Source organism: Littorina saxatilis, linkage group LG14 (genome assembly GCF_037325665.1).
Source record: "Littorina saxatilis isolate snail1 linkage group LG14, US_GU_Lsax_2.0, whole genome shotgun sequence".
In the NCBI taxonomy this organism is placed as follows: Eukaryota; Metazoa; Mollusca; class Gastropoda; order Littorinimorpha; family Littorinidae; genus Littorina; species Littorina saxatilis.
In genome coordinates this window covers 13,335,935-13,357,418 of record NC_090258.1, presented here as the reverse complement: position 1 = coordinate 13,357,418, position 21,484 = coordinate 13,335,935, and the positions used below count along the sequence as shown (strand labels likewise).

General features: G+C 41.5%; 1 protein-coding gene across 1 annotated transcript in view; it reads right to left on the bottom strand.

The window, feature by feature from the left end:
- The window catches only part of LOC138947168 (uncharacterized), a 256,793-nt gene that overhangs the window by 175,701 nt on the left and 59,608 nt on the right, over positions 1 to 21,484 (bottom strand). Inside the window, exons 32-37 of the mRNA XM_070318604.1 lie at positions 21,097 to 21,216; positions 20,627 to 20,752; positions 20,064 to 20,192; positions 17,693 to 17,815; positions 16,857 to 17,120; positions 15,581 to 15,697 (exon numbers count right to left, since the gene is read on the bottom strand). Of these exons, the coding sequence (XP_070174705.1) occupies positions 15,581 to 15,697; positions 16,857 to 17,120; positions 17,693 to 17,815; positions 20,064 to 20,192; positions 20,627 to 20,752; positions 21,097 to 21,216 (879 nt within the window). The remainder of the gene's footprint in view (positions 1 to 15,580; positions 15,698 to 16,856; positions 17,121 to 17,692; positions 17,816 to 20,063; positions 20,193 to 20,626; positions 20,753 to 21,096; positions 21,217 to 21,484) is intronic.

Sequence of the window (21,484 nt, the reverse complement as noted above, 5' to 3'; positions counted from 1 at the left end):
AATTTCACTGCCTATGCCGTGAGCGGTGGACTGACGATGCTACGAGTATACGGTCTTGCTGCGTTGCATTGCGTTCAGTTTCATTCTGTGAGTTCGACAGCTACTTGACTAAATGTTGTATTTTCGCCTTACGCGACTTGTTTTTTCTTTCCCTTGCTTATGTGAATAATTATTTTGTGGAGAACAAAAAATCAGAACATCTTTAAGGGATAATACATAGAAAAGGGGCCTTCAGATCCCTTTAAAATGTATGCCATGATATTCTGCGTTATAAGTAGTACTACCACGCAGGACTGCCTTAGCTTCACAGTTCTAGCAAGTGTTTTAATGGCTAAACTAAAAAAATGAAATAGGCAAAGAAATTACACTCTTTGTTAGGGTTGGGTTGAGTTACTTCAACTGAGTTACATTCCTTGTTTGTGTAAGTGATGCGGCAACTAGGGGGCCGCGAAATAGAAGGCGCTGGCCGTCTTGCTGCCAATTTTGTAAAAAAACAATTGTCCAACGTCGGAGAGAAGCAGCTCACTAAACCGCAATCACTCACTTTGATTATGTTAATGACCGTACTTGGTGTGCATTTTCTAGCTTATCGTGCCGTGTGTGTCGACATTAAGGAACAGTAGATTCTCAAGATTCCTCAGATTCGTGAAATTCGCCAGAGACTCTCCCCAAAACGGTCAGATCGATAGTATCCCTTTAAGTTTTAACACTTCTGTAGTGCGTGTGTGTGTACCCTACTAGGGGTGTGTGTGTATGTGTGTGTGTGTGTGTGTGTGTGTGTGTGTGTGTGTGTGTGTGTGTGTGTGTGTGTGTGTGTGTGTGTGTGTGTGTGTGTGTGTTTGCGCCTGAACGCATATTCACTTTGGTGATTTCTTGCTAGTTTCTCTAAGTAAAAATGTATTTACATTTTTTTTTCCTTTCTTATGGAATTTGGATACTTAAGTAAATACAAGCCCCGTATGTTTGCAAAAATTTAAACCTGACAGACATAGGAGATTAACTAGAAATGGTATGTAGTAACAATACAAGTAATAAACATCAATAAATGGAAATCACCCACCGGCACTGAGGTCTCCCGTTCTCCACTTTGCAGACTTGATTCTCTTCACAGGTCACGTAGCGACTGAACACATCGCAGTAGGTCGTATTGAACAAAACTGAAACACAGATATAACACGGATGTTATTTTACAATTCAAAGGAAACGATTCTGAATTTCACTCACTATGATTATTAACACTGAGGGTATCCGTCATTCAGGGCGTTGACTATTTTCGCCAAATCCGAACGTACAAAATGTTCCAATCATAAACTTTGTATAAATTTTATTTTTTTTTTTTTTTTTTTGGCTTAACGCCCAGTCCACCACGAAGGGTGATATCAGGGCGGTGCTGCTTTGACATTTAACGTGCGCCATACACAAGACAGAAGTCGCAGCACAGGCTTCATGTCTCACCCAGTCACATTATTCTGACACCGGACCAACCAGTCCTAGCACTAACCCCATAATGCAAGACGCCAGGCGAAGCAGCCACTAGATTGCCAATTTTAAAGTCTTTGGTATGACCCGGCCGGGGTTCGAACCCACGACCTCCCGCTCAATGGGCGGACGCCTTACCACAAGGCTACCGTGTTGCGATTTTGTATACATTGAATCAAAAGCGTCATGGTAGTACAGGGCCTATTAAACTCCCCAACTATTGGCTCTATTAGAGTAGTCTATTGTGTCATCAATTGTACCAATCACAGTCAAACAATTCCTTCCTTTTATGTAACTAACTTGGGTTTCATTTTTTAATAACCGTTCGTACCTACTTCTGTTTATGATACAAATTATTTTTCAAAAGGCTTCCTTAAATGCTTCTGACATCATTGCTCATTACACTGATCGTTACCAAGACTCTCCTGATTGATCTGTAGGGTAAAACAAAAATCAAAACTAATCTATGAATAATATATAATTAGTAGGAAAATCCACATACAAAACAATCTATGAAAACAAGACATAATATTCCAAGACTAACCGCTCAAACGGTCAACAGAACACAGTCACGTTGTAGTTGCGATAGAGATGCCTGTGTACACGCCTAGCTATAGTTACAATTTAGAAACACTGAGGGTACTGCACACAAAACAACCGAAACTAAACTCACTCTCCATGCCGTCAACCGTAATCCCGACGGTTCCAGTTTGTCCAGCCAAGGTAGTACTCTGACCAGTGATGTTGACCAGTGCCACGGCCAGGAAAGAGGCAGATATCTGGGCACTCTTACTGGGCACGTCCACATCTACGTCTGCAATCACACTGCCTGGCCTGCATAACGAAAGGACTGCCATTTATCAAGTAAGTTCTTAACAGTTAACTATATTTACGTAATATAAAAGAAAGTCCCGTGTGTATACCTTTTTATAAGGCATTGTTTCTAACTTGTTGCGTAAGAAAGGAAACAAACTTGCATCGGTCCCGCAGAGACTATAATGGTTGAAGGGTCGTTAAATAACCAGAAGAAAAAAACAATTTGTTGCGTTTAAGCACATATTTTTTAGAGTTTATCCGTTGGAACATTATGTTTGACTGTGAATGTTGCTGCATAGCTGATTGTGGAGACGTAATTCTCATCCGCACAGAGTGTTGGCAGGGGCCTTATTGTTCAAACGTGAAAACAGCAAATGCAAAACGTTTATGAAAAAGACGTGTTTCTAAAGTAAGAAAAGAATGTAAAAACAAATTTAAATATGAAAATTACACACAGTGACACACACACACACACACACACACACACACACACACACACACACACACACACACACACACACACACACACACACACACACACACACACACATAATGAAGATTTTACTCAAGGGCTATAGAACAGCATCCTGACTTAAAAAAAAGTTATATGCACGAATTGATTTTCAGTTTATTAAGCGTCACAATAATATAAACTCGGCAAACTAAAACTATTGCACTAATTTTTGTACCCCAACGAAAACATTCATTCCAGTGTCATTTCATTCAAACTTTCTATGCCATTACAGGCCGTCCACTTGGCTATCTGGCACACTTTTCGGATCAAAGATTTCTTTACAGGGGCCACGTGACGACACACGTCACGCATGTAGACATAAGATCTCAAAAGTTGCAAAGCAATCCACCAGGTAATTGCTGAAATACAGCGCTTTTTTTCATGGTGTCCCCCTTTAAATTGACGCAAAAAACTCTCCCGTTTTGTACTGCTAATGCGATCGACAACTGCATCAGAGGAAATAACACAACACAAGGAATACGCTAGATAGCGGAACAAAACAGCCTGTTCTGGATAGATAATTGATTTTGCGTTCTCTTCGTATGTAAAATTTGCCAAGCTGCGCCTATTTTGAACTTTTGCTACCTTACGTTATTGTCGGGTCGATTTAAGGGGTACTGTTCTGTCCCCAGTTATTTCCGTACCGTACTTTCATTTCATTGTGTATGTTCGCGTGAATATCATTTCCTTTTGCGTGATTGTGGTAGAAAGTCAGCGTGTCGTCAGTCCAGTGTTTACGTCATTATAAACGTCACTCTTTAGTCGTCACTCATTCGTTTCGCCCTCAGCGGCTTCGTTCATTGTTCCTTTGTGTTTCCACAGTTTTTGTAAGTATTTATCCAGTGATTTTGATCCTTATTTTCTTGTAGTTACCACAGTTTGTGTAAGCTTTTAGTCATTGATTTGTGTATCTTATTCACGCCTATATTTCTTCTATCGATGCTCGTGATCGTTTGTTTGCGTGACAGTGACTGACCGTTGTCCTCTAACTGACCGTTGTCCTCTGTTTCCTTTTCAGTTTCACCGTATCATCACTCTGTATCAAGTCATCAACTGTAAAGCATCATTAATAAACTTTTGAGTTTTACTGTGACTTGTAACGGAGTGTTTTTTGGTGACATTATCTGTTCTGAGACAGAATAGTGAAAAAAAACTAGAGACATGTCAGAACACACCAGTAGATCGAAAGTTCCATCGCAGAGCATCCATTCCGTCAGCACATCATTGTCTTGCATTGCTGCTCGAACACGAGCCAGAGCCCGAGCAGCGCAAGTGAAGGCACAATATGCCCGGCGGAAATTGGAACTCTCGAAGAGACAGTCAGCCTTCGAAGAAGAGACGGCCATCACAGAGGCCAGAAATTGCAGAAAGAAGAAAGATTGGGAAGCGGAATTAACTTTACTCGAAGCAGAGGAAGATGCCGCTGCAGAGGAGGCAGAGGCTTCAGTCCTTGAGGCCTGGGAAGGTGGATCTACCCCAGCTCATTCTCCGCCTATGTCTCCACCCCCTTCCGTTGCTCCCTCTCAACGTTTGCCCACTTCCGCTGGTCCTAGTCCTTTGCCCTCTCATGCTAACTTCGACGCTCAGAGCAGAACACAGCAGTATGTGAACAGCCTTCCCAATGACATTGAATCTAAAGTGAGCAAGCATAGAGATGACTACACGTCGGATGACTTCACGTCAGTTCATTCATCGGCAAGGTTCATCAACAACAACAGCAACAACAGCAACAACAGCAATGTTAAATTTAACCGTAGCAGCAGCTACAACTGCAACCACCCGCATGAAGAGCTGTCCAAGTTTCTTTTGAAGAAAGATCTTCTGCTTAACCGCTTGTCAGTCTTCAACGAAGAACCAGGAGCCTTCCCAGCGTGGAAAATCTCGTTCAAGAGCGTCATGGTTGAGCTTGGAACGACGCCACAGGAAGAGCTTGATCTGCTTGTAAAATATCTCGGGCCAGAGTCAGGAAGGTATGCACGTAGCATGCAAAGTTCAAGCGCTGGCAACCCACGCAATGGTCTTCAGCTTCTCTGGGAACGACTAGAAGAAAGATTTGGTTCACCTGAACTGATCGAAGCACACCTCAAGGCTAAAATCCATGCTTTCCCTCCCGTCACCAAAGACAATAGAAAGTTGTTCGATCTGTGTGACCTCATGGACGAGATCTACGCTGCCAAGGAAAACCCAAGCCTTATGCTTTTGTTTTCAATTTATGACACGTCATCAGGGGCAAACTTGATCGTGGAGAAGCTTCCTCACTTCCTGAAGCAGAAATGGATCAGCGTGGCAGCAAACTACAAGAGTCAGCACAAGGTTGCCTTCCCACCCTTCTCCGTTCTGCTGAAGTTCGTGCGAGATATGAGCAAAATCTACAACGATCCTGCTTTTCAGCTGGATAATCCAGTCAAGAACAATCACCATGTTGACGTCCGGACTCGGATGTCGGGCATCATCGCTGATAACTCTGACTTTAGCAAAGTGTGTCCTATCCACAAGACACAGCATCAACTTCCAGTGTGCAAGAAATTTGCGTCGATGACTTTCGAAGAGAAAAGATCTCTACTGAAGGAGAAAAACCTCTGTTACAGGTGCCTTCTTCCTGACCATGCAGTCAAGCAATGTAAGGCCACTGTGAAATGTGAAAAGTGCGGCAAGGGTCACCTCACGGTGATGCATCGCATGTCAGCCTATGACCCTGCCAATCGAAGTCCTCCAGCTGACCAAAGTTCTTTCCCCTTCCGCTCATCGCATGGCGGGGAGAATACGTCAGTTAACGTGAACAATCGTTGTACTGCGCTGTGTGGCAGCATCGACGCCAGCAGGTCGTGTGGTAAAATTGTTCCAGTACGCATCTTTTCCCCCATTCAACCGAGCAAATCGATGCAGGTCTATGCAGTGATAGACGACCAGAGCAACCGCTCACTGGCATCACCGGCTCTTCTAGATGGTCTTGGCATCTCTTCTGATGAACTTGTGTACACACTGACGTCCTGCTCTGGTTCCTACAGCATGAGTGGACGCAGAGTTTCAGGTCTGTGTGTGCAGTCTCTCGATGCCCAAACCACGCTGAATCTGCCTTCTCTCATTGAGTGTGACAAGATCCCTGAAGAGCGCTCAGAAATCCCCACCCCTGAGGTCGCTCAGTGTCACGCCCACTTGCAGAGGCTTGCAGCGGTCATCCCCCCGAGCGATGCGCGATTGCCTATCGGAATCCTTATAGGGAGAGATTTGCCTGAGGCACACCATGTGCTCGACCAGATCATAGGCCCGCCTTCGTCCCCTTTCGCCCTACGCCTCCGTCTCGGCTGGGTGATTATTGGCGATGTATGTCTGCAGCACAAATCGACAGCAGTCAATACCAAGAAGACCAGCGTCGACCAAGGTCACGACTCTGTCTTTGAGCCTTGTCGCAATCACATCAAGCTGTGTGAAGTCGATGAAATAGCCCCTGACCTCTTCAAGAGAACCTCGGAAGATGAAACAGTGGCCATGTCCATCGAAGACAAACGGTTCCTGTCCGTCATGGACAACCACTTTCAAAAGAACAGTCAAGGCAGATGGTCTCAACACGCACGACAAGAGGCGGATCTGCAAACGCCAAACGTTGGGCCATTCTGTTCACATGCTTGGCAACGCGCGCCATTCATCTCGAGGTGGTCGAGGACATGTCCAGCTCCTCCTTCATCAATGCGTTGCGTCGTTTCATCGCCTTGCGGGGACCAGTCATAGAGCTACGTAGTGACAGAGGAACGAACTTTGTAGGTGCAGCAGGCGAACTTCAACTGGACACTCTTTTCCAAGAAAATACCCCAGTTACACAGTATCTCAGCAAGTCTAGAATCAAATGGAAGTTCAACCCGCCCCACGCCTCTCACATGGGTGGCTCCTGGGAACGTATCATCGGTGTTGTCCGCAGAGTCCTAGACGCCCTGCTGCTGGATGCTAAGCAAAAGACCCTTACACACGAAGTACTGTGTACCTTTATGGCTGAAGTGTGTACCATAGTTAACTCCAGACCCATCGTACCCATATCCCATGATCCAGACTCGCCTCTGATTTTGACACCGGCGATGCTTCTAACTACAAAGCATGGGCAAGAACACGTTCCTTTCGACTCCACTGACATGAAACAAACGTACCAAGCACAGAAATTATCCCACTGCTGTGACCTTGTCCCTTCAACTGTAACGCAGATGTTTGCAGAATCTGACATTCTCTTTCAGAACCCTGGATTTTTATGTATTTTTTGAATTCTCAAAATTTGCATGTTGGTTCGCGGATAGTTTGAAAATTGCCGCTCTATGATATTAAGAATATTCTATAGTTTTTGGAGAGTTGGTCGAGTGTTCCATTTTACCGTACTATTTTTTGGAGAGTTGGTCGAGTGTTCCATCTTCCTGTACTATTTTGGAGAGTTTGTCGAGAGATATTTTTAATTTTACATGTTAGTGTTAGTGAAAGTTTTTAACCTTCAGGCGGGGAGTGTTCTGTCCCCAGTTATTTCCGTACCGTACTTTCATTTCATTGTGTATGTTCGCGTGAATATCATTTCCTTTTGCGTGATTGTGGTAGAAAGTCAGCGTGTCGTCAGTCCAGTGTTTACGTCATTATAAACGTCACTCTTTAGTCGTCACTCATTCGTTTCGCCCTCAGCGGCTTCGTTCATTGTTCCTTTGTGTTTCCACAGTTTTTGTAAGTATTTACCCAGTGATTTTGATCCTTATTTTCTTGTAGTTACCACAGTTTGTGTAAGCTTTTAGTCATTGATTTGTGTATCTTATTCACGCCTATATTTCTTCTATCGATGCTCGTGATCGTTTGTTTGCGTGACAGTGACTGACCGTTGTCCTCTAACTGACCGTTGTCCTCTGTTTCCTTTTCAGTTTCACCGTATCATCACTATGTATCAAGTCATCAACTGTAAAGCATCATTAATAAACTTTTGAGTTTTACTGTGACTTGTAACGGAGTGTTTTAGGTGACATTATCTGTTCTGAGACAGAATAGGTACGCTTACTTCGGCGGCGGTCTTATGTCTACATACGTGACGTACTTTGTCCCGTGACCCTTGTAAAAGAAATCTTTGATCCGAAAAGTGTGCCAGATAGCCAATTGGATTGCTTTAAATGGCAAAGAAAGTGTGAATGAAATGACACTGGAATGAATGTTTTAGTTTGGGTACGAAAATTGGTGCAATCATTGTTTTGCCAAGTCTAGATTTCGTAAACATTGTGGCTCGTCTGTGCAACTCCTGCCGTACAGTTTGAGACAACCACAGTTTCCCTTCGGGACACATGAAGTTTTATGTTAACTTTGAGTTTTTCTCTCTGAAATATTGAATACAAAATAGTTGGATGAGAAACCCCGTACCTCATATTGTGAATACTGATTGCCAGCAGATTCGGTAGATAGTCCTTCAGCATGGTTTTGAGCTGAAACAAAATAGAGTCGGACCTCTAAAAGGAAGTTGAGGGAACATGATTTTTTTGCTTATAAGCGAGCTTACTTGTATCCGACTAGCTCGGATATAAGAAAGTATTTTAAGTTTGCTTTCTAAAAACCGAGTCGAAAACAAAAGGGTGAAAATAACAGTTAATTTGATGACCTTTCTCTCATAATTGTTTTTATATGTTCATAACAAAACAAATAAAACACACCCATCTTCACCCATATCTGTTTTCTCGCACTTTTCAGCAGGTTGTTTGCTCCAGAGTAGAATTGTTGCCTGTACGTACTTGTCTTTCTGTTTTAGACAATTCGTCGCGATATATCCTTCGTGGTTGAAAACGACGTTAAACACCAAATAAAGAAAGAAAGAAAGTTTCAGACAATTTGACAGTGTGGTGACTAGGATCTGGGAATCTTTAGTTTTCAGTTTATGCGGATTTTTTTTCTAACTTGCCCGTTTGTTTCTGCAGCCAATTTGACTGCAACTGAGGAAGTGGAATGAGCACAGTATACACTGCATGACCAGAGTCTGTCACCAAGACGACTGATACATACTTTCCGTTTCCTGAACTCGCTTACATGTAATTTACTGAAGACAGCCCTTTTATAAGAAAATTGGGTTTTGAAAACTGAGCAGAGTTTCTTATATCCAAGCTAAATTTTTCTACCAAGGCTGTTCTGAAAGTCATATTATCGCACAGCTCACTCTTAATTGGATCACTCCATTTCCTCGAAGAATTCTTCCAGAGCAAAGATACACTTTGATATTCTGTTGAAATACCTTTCAAATACGTCGGCGCGAATGTTTTTCCCGATACTCTTATGACCCTCGCTACCTTTCGGACAGCAGCATCCGGGCTCTCCTAACGGGTTCCCCTGACATTTTACTTTATATGTTAAATTTGGAAGACGTCGTAAGGGGCCGCTTGGGGTGTTATATAACGGAACATCAGGCGGACACCCTAAGCTGTTAGAAATGTAATTGATTTTAAAGCTGTGCAAAACGGGGCATTGTCATGGTGTAGCATCAACCCTCGAGAACCTGCATGTTCACGGCGCCGTGCTTCATACACCACGGGCAGGCAATAATGCACAACCCGCTCTGAGGTAACCGTACACAACTCCTCGAGTAGAATTGTGGCAATATTTCCTTATGTCCCCATCGCCTGTGACAACCTTCCCAAAAGCCTTACACTCTCTAAAGTGACACTTGGAGAGCATTTTATTTACCATTCGACACGTACGCTCTTTCGAACACCAGAAACAGCACGGGCACCCATTGTCTGCAACGCTTGTATACCCCTAGATGTTTGTGCCAGATCACGTTTACGTGTACCGTTTCAATTATCTATGTATCCTTTACCTCTGTGTGTGTGTGATTCGTGTATCATCTCTTGTCAACTTTGCAACGGCAGCAACGTTTGGTGCAGTAACAAAAATCGACTGTCGATCTGGGCAGGTGTCATTTTTGAAGATATGTCTACCCAATTAAAAATCAGTGTACCTGTTGTAATTAATAGTTTTGGAAGTTGCGTCTTTCCCAAAAAATTCCCACAACGTGCGGTAGGTGTGAGCAACATAACAATCTTTCATGAGATCAGAATACTTCATGGCTCTAAACTCCCTTTTTTTTGTTAGCTCCGTGACAGGCACGTGAACATTGACGGGTAGTATTCATTAAGAGATGTTTTCTTTGTAGACAAAACTTTGAGAAACTTGAAATGTTGTGTCATCATTGATGAAAGATTGCATGATGCATACGTCATTGTAAATATTATGTGGCAGTGACAGGAGCTTATTTTCAAAGCATTTTCAGAACGTCCCTCGTATAGGACAAGGAATCGACCTTCTTAAAGGCGAGCTTTCTCATAAGCGATGTTTTGTTTATATACAGGAGCTTTTGTAAGTCATAACAAAGAAGACCTTCGGCGGGGACAATTTGTTTGCTTTCTGATAAGGGAACTTTCTTATAAGCGGGTCCGTCAGTAATGTAAAATTGAAACAAAACGTACATGTTTTTTCAGTTTAAAAATAGCATGAGGAAGTGGAAGAGGAGAAGCGTAGTGATGCTAATGATGGTTTGGAACAGAAACATGAGGGGAAGGCAAAGAAGATGAGATAGGGAGAAAAAGAGGAAGGAGGGGATGTGGACAATGTCGATGATGATTATTATTTGTCCTCCACAGATTCTGCATTACTCCCCCGGTTAAAGATTTGGCTTAAGCATCCCACACAGAGATTCAGACAGACAGAATGGACAATTCAAAGAGTACAAACACACACACACACACACACACACACACACACACACACACACACACACACACACACACACACACACACACACAAGCACACATGCACGAACACACCTGCACGAACACACACACACACACATACACACACACACACACACACACACACACACACACACATACACACACACACACACACACACCACTATCCTTGTCTCAATTAAAAAAATCGAGGGTAACCAAAGACTGGCATAATCAGATATAAGAAGATCGTGCATGAGTTCCTCACCCGTTTTTGCCCTTCTTTTTTTATTTTTGAACGAGAAGGTTCTTGGGTCAGATTGGTTACGGGAATGTTGACGTTGACCTTGACAGTGAAGCCCAATCTTGTGAGAGCTGAAAGTCAAAAAGGTCATGAGTGTAATATTCATGGTTACATTGATGAGCACCTTCAAGTCTGCTACGTTGTATTATTGCATTACATGGTAACCACAAGGCGATGCACGGAGAGAGAGAGAGAGAGAGAGAGAGAGAGAGAGAGAGAGAGAGAGAGACAGAGAGAGAGAGAGACAGAGAGAGAGAGACAGAGAGACAGACAGAGAGACAGACAGACAGAGAGACAGACAGACAGACAGAGGGAGAGAGGGGAAGAGAAAGAAAGTGAGAGACTGACACTAACTCTGACACTGATAATATTGCATAGGCAAACGACCCACTTACAAAAATGATCGAAAAAGGATCAAACAAACGGACAAACAGACCAAGACACACACACACACACACACACACACACACACACACACACACACACACACACACACACACACACACACACACACACACACACACACACACACGTCAGGGATGGCCAAATCTCAAAGTTGTAATTCGCTAGCCGGACAAGTAACTTCAAGAAAGTCACTAGCCCGGCAGAAATGTCCCTGGCCCGGTTGATACCACAGTTGATCTGCACAGTGTTTATATGGCTTTAAAACTCGATATTACAAACAAAAGGGTCCAATTTGACCAGAATTGTCATTGGCCAGCGGTTTCTACTAGCCCGGCGGATTTTTTACTTGCCCCTGGCGACCGGGAGGACGATGTGGCCATCCCTGCTTGTCAATCTGAATTAATTTTGTCAAACTTGACTTTAAAGAACCCATTAAAGGTATGTTTAATATTAAATACAACAAACAATCTTTTGTGTAATTTTCAGTAAAAAGCGTTTCTCTTGAAAAAACAAAAAACAACACGCTTTTACAATGTAAATTATTATTACCCTTCATTTATCAAGATTTACAGTAAAATAGAACTTACCAACACAAGCACGAGTGCTATCCTCTTTGTAGCCTTTTCTGCAGACACAGCTGTAGTTCCCTTCGGATTTCTCACACCGTGTGTTTGGTATTCCAGAGCAGTCATGATCGGTTTCAGACTCACAACGGTTTGAAATCACCACACTGCAATTGCATTCTGAAAAAAGTAAAACAATAGACAAGAAAAGGAAATGCTCATGCGACTCAACATTATCACAGATAACATACGAATTATGCTGCAACAATTAATCGTATGTATGATGTATACACACACACGGAATTGACAAGTTACTGTTACTTTTCCCGTTCTCGACCTGATCAATAAACTAGGGTCAACCAAACTAAGGTCATGCGTGTATAGATCTTTAAACCTTAACATTATAAAGTCTCGAAGCTCTGATTTCATAAACATTCACGAAAACGAGATTCTTTAATGTTTAACCCAAACCTGATCCTACTGTGACCTTGACATTTGTAAATGCGGTACGAATTTGAGACATTACAAAATTATAAAATGAATGATTAAAATCCCTTAACATGTTAAATCTTGAAATAATCTTGTGTTTTGCAACTATCAGGTAAAACCAATGCCCACATGTTATTTATTATAATAAATAAGTTGATGGAGAATGCAAAAGCAAAGCAAAAGTCGCTTATTTAATGAAAAAGGAAGACGTAACTCGAATTAGAACATATGCATTGATGAAACACGACTTTGGTCTTTACAAAGGGACAAAATAAGACGTTATAATAAGCAATTGAAAAAACATACAATTGGCAAAAACGAGCATTTTTCAAACAGTCTAAACAAAGACACAGAAATAGATAAAAAGAAATAGTCAGCCAGCCAGACATACGTTCATTAAGAGAACATGTAACACCGTCGGGCCCCAGAGTGTAACCAGTGTTACAGGAACATGTCTCCAGCCCGTTGTCATTGACATAACATCCGCCGTTGCTTGCGTCACAGGTCTTTTGCCAACAAGTGGTTGCTCCTGTATAAAATACAAACAAGAACGCTGAGTCGTCATTAACCATTCAGTTAATCAAATGCACTGAAATACGATTTTGTCCAATTTTCCTTGATAAACAAGGGGGAGGGGGAGAGAGAGAGAGAGAGAGAGAGAGAGAGAGAGAGAGAGAGAGAGAGAGAGAGAGAGAGAGAGAGAGAGAGAGGGAGATGTTAGAGAGAGAGAGAGAGAGGGAGATGTTAGAGAGAGAGAGAGAGAGAGAGGGAGAGAGAGAGAGAGAGAGAGGGAGAGAAAGAGAGAGAGAGAGAGAGGGAGAGAGAGAGAGAGAGGGAGAGAGAGAGAGGGAGAGAGAGAGAGAGAGAGAGAGAGAGGGAGAGAGAGAGAGAGAGAGAGAGAGAGTGAGAGAGAGAGACTCAGAACTTTATTACAAAAGGATAAAGGTTTTAGGCAAAGCCTATTCTTCCAACCTGTCCTTTATACAACACATAAAGACAGACGCACATTAAAAATATAAATTCAATCATAAAAAATACAGAAATACATTGTATGGAATGCAACAGAATGTGCATTTAAGGAATTACATAAGGAGAACTCAACAATTACAAAATTACATTGACATTGTTATACCTTTCATTTGGGAATAAAGTTGCTCCGATCAGCTACACACCCGTTAACACTAGTACACAATGTTTAACAAAATAACAATCGAACAGGACGTTTCATTCACGAATGATGTGTGAACGTGACTGTCTCTTAAACATTTTCACTGAAGTTGCATTTCTTATCTGTTGGGGGAAGGAGTTCCAGAGAAACGCTCCCGAGAAGGCTAAGCTCGATTTGTAGAGGTCTATGCGAGGTATAGGAGGGATGATTTTTTGGGACCCATATCTTCTTGTGGCATGTTTGAAATGTGATTGCAAATATTTAGGACAGTCGTCATTTAGAATTTCATACATGAACACAGCCTTGTTTAACGTCAACTGATCTTTCAAGGGGAGGAAATTCAAGAGCTTTAGAATTAGTTTATCATCCGTGGACCTATTCAAATCATGCAGAATAAGTGTTGCAGCTCGGCGATGCAGGGAATTGAGTCTTTTCAAATGAACATCACTGCAGTTATCCCAAAGTGTCGACGCGAAGTTTATATGAGGCATTATGTGGGTGTAATAGAACATTTTGAGTGCTGCAGAATCTGCGTAATGCCTTAATTTTGATAACAGGTACACATTTTTTGATACTAGTTTGCAAATATTACTCAAATGAGTTTGCCATTTCAACTCTTGACAATGGTAACACCTAATATTCTATGTTCCCTAACTTGCTGCACTTGAGTTGAGCCAACTGACAGTTGTAGTAGTAAAGGACTTAACTGGTGTTTTTGTCTCGTGGTTATCACCATACTTTTTGTTTTAATCGGATGAATGATCCTTGCATTAGAAACGCATTACTCAGTAATTTCATCCACACTTGTTTGAAGAGAAGAGTTGACAGATTCCAAAGATTTTTGACTGGTGTGAACAGAAGAGTCATCCGCGAAGAACTCACATCTAACTTTTTCATCGGACACATGAAGGGGTAAATCATTTATATAAATACAGAACAAGATAGGTCCTAATACAGACCCTTGAGGTACACCACTCCTGACAGACTCGTTTGACGAAGTTTTACAGTTAATGGATACATACTGTTTCCGTTTTGAAAGATACGATTCAATCAATCAATCAATCAATCAATATGAGGTTTATATCGCGCGTATTCCGTGGGTACAGTTCTAAGCACAGTGATTTATTTATTAATTTTAATTTTATTTTCTATGCGATTTATTTATGCCGTGTGAGATGGAATTTTTTTTACACAATCATCACGCATTCACATCGGCCAGCAGATCGCAGCCATTTCGGCGCATATCCTACTTTCCACGGCCTATTATTCCAAGTCACATGGGTATTTTGGTGGACATTTTTATCTATGCCTATACAAGTTTGCCAGGAAAGACCCTTTTGTCAATCCTGGGATCTTTAACGTGCACACCCCAATGTAGTGTACACGAAGGGACCTCGGTTTTTCGTCTCATCCGAAAGACTAGCACTTGAACCCACCACCTAGGTTAGGAAAGGGGGGAGAAAATTGCTAACGCCCTAACGGGTCGAACTCGCAACCTCTCGCTTCCGAGCGCAGGAGCGTTACCCCTCGGCCACCCAGTCCCAGATTCAAGAGAGAGAGAGAGAGAGACAGAGAGAGAGAGAGAGAGAGAGAGAGAGAGAGAGAGAGAGAGAGAGAGAGAGAGAGAGAGAGAGACAGACAGACAGACAGACAGAGACAGAGAGAGAGATAGACAGAGAGAGAGACAGAGACAGACAAACAGCGAGTGAGATAGACATACAGACACAGACAAACAAATAGATATACGGTAAGATAGACACTCGAAGAAGATGTTTGAGAAAAACGACAAAAACCTTGGAGGCTAATTTCATTATGCTTGGAAAAGAAGGTCACAAGGTGACACTTTAATATCTCCCTTTCCATATGACGTCATTTGCGTGTTCCAGACTCGGCGGGACAGAGATTTGTAGTCAAAGGTTCAAAGCATAATATCCATTTAACGAATTTCTTGATTTTGAGCAGATTTTCAATGACTAACTCCAAAACAAAAGTTCACCAATTCGTCATTGTCATTGTTCTGAATAGGGCTATACCGCCTAATTTAAAATTCATGAACAAATTTGGAAATCAACTCCCATTTGGATGATGATGATTATGGAAGATATGCAAATGAATGTTTACTTGTGCATTCTCCAGTAGTGGAGTTGAGAGTAAAACCTGCGTCACACAGACATCTGTAGCTTCCAGCACTGTTCTCGCATACCTGCCTGCAGGGCGATGTTTCACATTCGTCGATATCTGCTCAATAAAGTTGACAAATACAGCACAGTGACTTCTGCTTCCCCAACACACGCACACACACACACATACACACACACACACACACACACACAAATACACCCACCCACACACATGCATTTTGATACTCACACGGAAACCCACAAATACACACATTTACACATACACACACACACACCTATACAAACATACACACACACAACTATACAAACATACACATACACACCTATACAAACATACACACACACCTATACAAACACACACCTGACCTATACAAACATACACACACACCTATACAAACATACACACACACACCTATATAAACATACACACACACACACCTATACAAACATACACACACACACCTATGCAAACATACACACACACACACCTATACAAACATACACACACACACCTATACAAACATACACATACACACCTATACAAACATACACACACACCTATACAAAAGTACACACACACCTATACAAACATACACACACACACCTATACAAACATACACACACACACACATATACAAATATACACACACACCTATACAAACATACACACACACACCTATACAAACATACACACACACACCTATACAAACATACACACACACACCTATACAAACATACACACACACACCTATACAAACATACACACACACACCTATACAAACATACACATACACACCTATACAAAACCCGTCGCGATATAACCTTCGTGGTAGAAAACGACGTTAAACACCAAATAAAGAAAGAGAAAGAACCTATACAAAAGTGCACACACACAAGAAGAAGAAGAAGAACAACAACAAGAACAAGAACAAGAAACAACAACAACAACAACAACAACAACAAACAACGATAATAACGAAAACAACAACTGCATGCGTTTTCCAAACACATTGTTTTAAATTGCTGGAAAGATAATTGTTCTCCACAGTCTGATAAGACAAATATAGAAAGGGGGACAAAATGGAGGAAAAAACAAGGGAGAAATATATCTGTTATAGATTTGATTTGGCTAATGCAAAGGTGTCTTTAATTATGTAGAAAATAGGTTTTGAAAAGTCAACCTTTAACGTTTTCTCTGCTTTACTGAAAACAAACCAATATCTCTAGAGTTGCATGCAATTTAATCTGCATTATACCTTGACAAACACCGCTGTTATCCTCCGTGTAGCCTGTAGGGCACCGGCACTTGTACCCTCCCTTTAGGTTTACACACTCTGCCCCGCTGACCTCACACAGCTGACGCGTACTGTTTAGGTCACACTCGTTGACGTCATGCTGACACTTGTCCCCTGTCCAGCCTGTCTTGCAAAGGCAACCCGTTACGGCGTCACAGCGACTGGTTCCAACACCACAGGAACAGTTCATGCTACAGTCAGCTCCGTAGGTCCCGGCTGGGCAAGCTGCATGCGTTGAAAAAAGAGAACAACGCTCGATCAACAACCCTTCTAAGTGGCTGTGCAGTAACCAGTAAAATGGTATTATTTGGAAGTTTAAGGGCCCAACTTAAATCATTTATAAGAAAAGTATTAATGTGGTCGGGAAAAAGTCCACGTTTTTATTCGGCTACTTTATCGCACCCATGTGACCTGGACGGACGTCAAAGTCCATCTAACTTAAAGATATAGTAGTGATGTAATCATTTTCTCAATAATTTAACCTCAAAATGTCCACGCCTCATTCGCTGGTAACCTCGAGAATGCACTGTAACTATGCTATTTAATCAATTCAAATCAGAATAAATGCAAGTGATCGTAGGAGACAACCCCGGGCGTGCGGCATTGGGTACTCCTTATTCTAGCAAATGCATGCGAAATGTCCTGCCCTCAGGGCCTAAAACCGAACAGAAACAGAGACAAAGACAGCACTTGGAGAAAGTGCAGTCTTGAAAGGTGATACCAACGCAGCGTTTAAAATTTGAGTAACAGGCCGTTCAAACTCTAATTTTAAAATGTTCTTCCATCGTTCTACTCACAAACACAGGTTTTTCCGTCGTTGGCAAGAACCATTCCCGAGGGACAAGAGCATGTGAAACCTCCAGCTGTGTTTATACAGGTGTGTGAACACTTCTTGCTGACATCTTGACACTCGTTAACGTCTGAAACAATGTGTAGGTCAAAATGAATCCAAAAGCATAGACTGCTAACCTTCCAAAATTCAGAAAAACTAAAAAGGTTAGTTATGGGAAAGTTTAATTTTTGACAAAACAAAACATTAACAAGAACATTGATCCAATGGTGGACAGATAGGCAATAAATTGTGAGAAAAATGTAACAAGATAAATAAAAGAGTTAGCTCAGTATGCGTTAGTATTCGTTATTTGTTTCTTCATTATTTGACTGTTCAACGTTGGCCTAGTGGTGAGGCGTCCGCCCCGTGATCGGAAGGTCGTGGGTTCGACCCCCGGCCGGGTCATACCTAAGATTTTAAAATTGGCAATCTAGTGGCTGCTCCGCCTGGCGTCTGGCATTATAGGGTTAGTGCTAGGACTGGTTGGTCCGGTGTCAGAATAATGTGACTGGGTGAGACAGGAAGCCTGTGCTGCGACTTCTGTCTTGTATGTGGCGCACGTTATATGTCAAAGCAGCACCGCCCTGATATGGCCCTTCGTGGTCGGCTGGGCGTTAAACAAACAAAGACTGTCCACCAATATAAACATCATTGGGTCAATGTAATTGTGAATGTCTTGTTTTGTCAAAAATTAAACGTTACATTAACAAACCTATCTTGTTTTTTTATGCAGGTCAACAGTTACAGGATGTGAGGTTAAGATTCCATACCGAATATAAGCAGCTAGGTCACTTTGAAATGAAGTCTTTTTTAATATCATGTCACATATGAGAGAACTTGAAGAGCTCTTTTGCATTCCTTGTTTGATTTTTGTATGTTTTATGTTTTTTTTAAATTTTACTTGCTGACTGAAATAACTTTAGAACAATATTTTTACCAAGGGCCAATAAAGATGATGACGCCATCTGTACACACTTATGCTATGATACAATTACATGTACGAACAAAGTAAGTTAGTCATACATTCACATATTCTTCTGTCATTATTATTATTATTATTATTGTGATCATTTTTATGCGCCTAATCTAGATATAGCCCTAGGCGCTTACATATTAATTTCTGCCGTTTGAAATGGAATTTTTTACAGACAGACAGACAAACAGACATTTTTTACACACAATATATAACGCATTCACATCGGCCAGTAAAGCTCAGTAGCCTATTAGGCGAGCATTCACCTTTCACGGCCTTTATTCCAAGTCAAACGGGTATTTGGTGGACATTTTTATCTATGTCTATACAATTTTGCCAGGAAAGACCCTTTTGTCAATCGTGGGATCTTTAACGTGCACACCCCAATGTAGTGTACACGAAGGGACCTCGGTTTTTCGTCTCATCCGAAAGACTAGCACTTGAACCCACCACCTAGGTTAGGAAAGGGGGGAGAAAATTGCGGCCTGACCCAGGGTCGAACACGCAACCTCTCGCTTCCGAGCGCAAGTGCGTTACCACTCGGCCACCCAGTCCATCTTGATCAAATAAGGATATGATTGTTAAATCACACCATAATTATTTGAGGATAAATTAGCTAAAGCATATTATAACTACCAAGACTCGGGTCACAATAATGAAAAAAATAACTATTATGTCCTCTTCCTCTTTTTTTACTAGTTCAGCATTCACTATTCAGTTCTACGCAAAACATTACATCCTCATACTCGAGTAAAATGCGACATTCTGAGCCATCTGCCTTTACGCTTAGGCCTAAAAAAAAATAGGTGTGGTTACGGTAACCCGACCTACCCTTTTTTTAGGGGCTGACCCTATAACTTTTTATTACATTTGTCAAATCAAAAACACAAAAAAATAAAAAACGAGTGCAGAAAACGCAATGAAAGCGACAGCTCTCGAGTCGCACACTTATTTCCCTGTCAAGTAGGTTTAATTTGTACACATTAGAAAAAAAAGTGTAAAAAAAAAAAGGTCATTGCCTACCTTCCTACCCTATTTTCTTTTGGCTATGTTACCTTAACCACACCTATTTTTTTTGTTGGCCTTAGTGCTACGAAGAGATGCCGGTAGAAATTGTTAATATGTCCACCTGTCAAGCCTCACCGTCCACCTAACATCGTTGACTGCAGCCACATATAGCACGATCGGAAGAGGGCAAGGCAAGCAAGAAGAGCGAGACGATGAGGCAATTTTTGTTGTAGACATCTTCTGTTTGGTTGGAAACTGTATTTTGGGGTAAGTGGAAATTTGAGCGTCATATATGCCCACCCCATGAGCTGTCTCTGCGGTACTTGAAAAAAGAAGTCAAAATTTCGTTGCTTACCTTGACAGGTCTGTTTGTCACTGTTTAGTGTGTACCCACTCCTACAGAAACAGACGGCAATGTCAGTGTCATCCTGTGTACAGCCATGGTCACACGACAGGTTCTCTACCTCGGCACAGGGTTCAGAGACTGCAGACAAGATAATGATATGTGCTTATCTCGTGTAAAGCCTGGTAGAGCTGAGCTTAATCAACACTTCAAGACTAAGAGCACCTTTTTTAACAAGAAAATAATAAAAAGAGATAACACGAGACAATGATAATACTGAAAGCAATCAATTGTTTGAATCATGCATCCTATTTATAAATATGATTCCGAACGTTTATGCTAATTTCAAGCAAAGCATGGTGTACAACGACACTTTTACCTGCGTCAGCCTAACACGATAAAGGGAAAAAATCACAAGTAAAACAGAGAGAAGGACAGGGTGAGAGAGACATAAGGACGCACAGATAGATTGAGATAATGACATAATGAGATGGTAGCGAATGAGACAGATACACAGAGATCAAGAAAAATAAAAAAAATCAATGCAAGATCTATTCAGTTGAATAGGCACTCACCTTGTGAACAGGTGGCGCGATCAGTGTTGAGTCTGTAACCATAGTAACACTCACAGTTGTAGGAACCAACCACATTGACACACTTCTGTTGACAGTTGTCTGAACCCAGCGAACACTCGTCCATATCTGGACAAAATGTGAACACTGGTTTTAATCGCTTCCTTTGGGGGCAGAAAGGTAAGGCAACAGTACAAGGGCAAACAGGCAAACAAAGAGATAAACTAAAAGACTACTCGACACTGTGACACAGCAGAGGCGCAAGACATTAAGTGTACGTAAATAAAACAATTTCATGTGTATTGGACAGTCAAATCGCTCCTTTCTGAAAATAAACTTAGCTCAGCAAACGAGTTGAAGTTATTTTTGTTTGTTTGTTTGTTAACTGTTGTTGCAAGTGCATCTTTAATTAAAATGTTGCATGTACCTTTGGAGAACACATAACAAGAAAATCGTCCTGTGAAAGATGTTACCTTTGCATGTGCCCTTGTCGTTCATATATCCCGAGAAACAGGGGCACTGGAAGGTCCCAGGCATATTGCGACAGACTTGATGAGCACCACATGCTGTGTTATTGCTGCACTCGTTCACATCTGGAAAATCATCATCATCATCATCATCATCATCATCATCATCATCATCATCATCATCATCATTATCATCATCATCATCAAGTTAGGAAAAAAGTACAGATTGTTTTACTGTTACTGTACTGACAAATGCAAAGTAATTTCAGTTCACAAACCTAGAGAACTCCAACTTGTTTCGCGTCGTAGTACTTAGTTAGATATAAATAAAGATGAACTGTATAAATACTTAGAATATAAACAATCTAAAAGACGATACTGGGTATGGCAATAA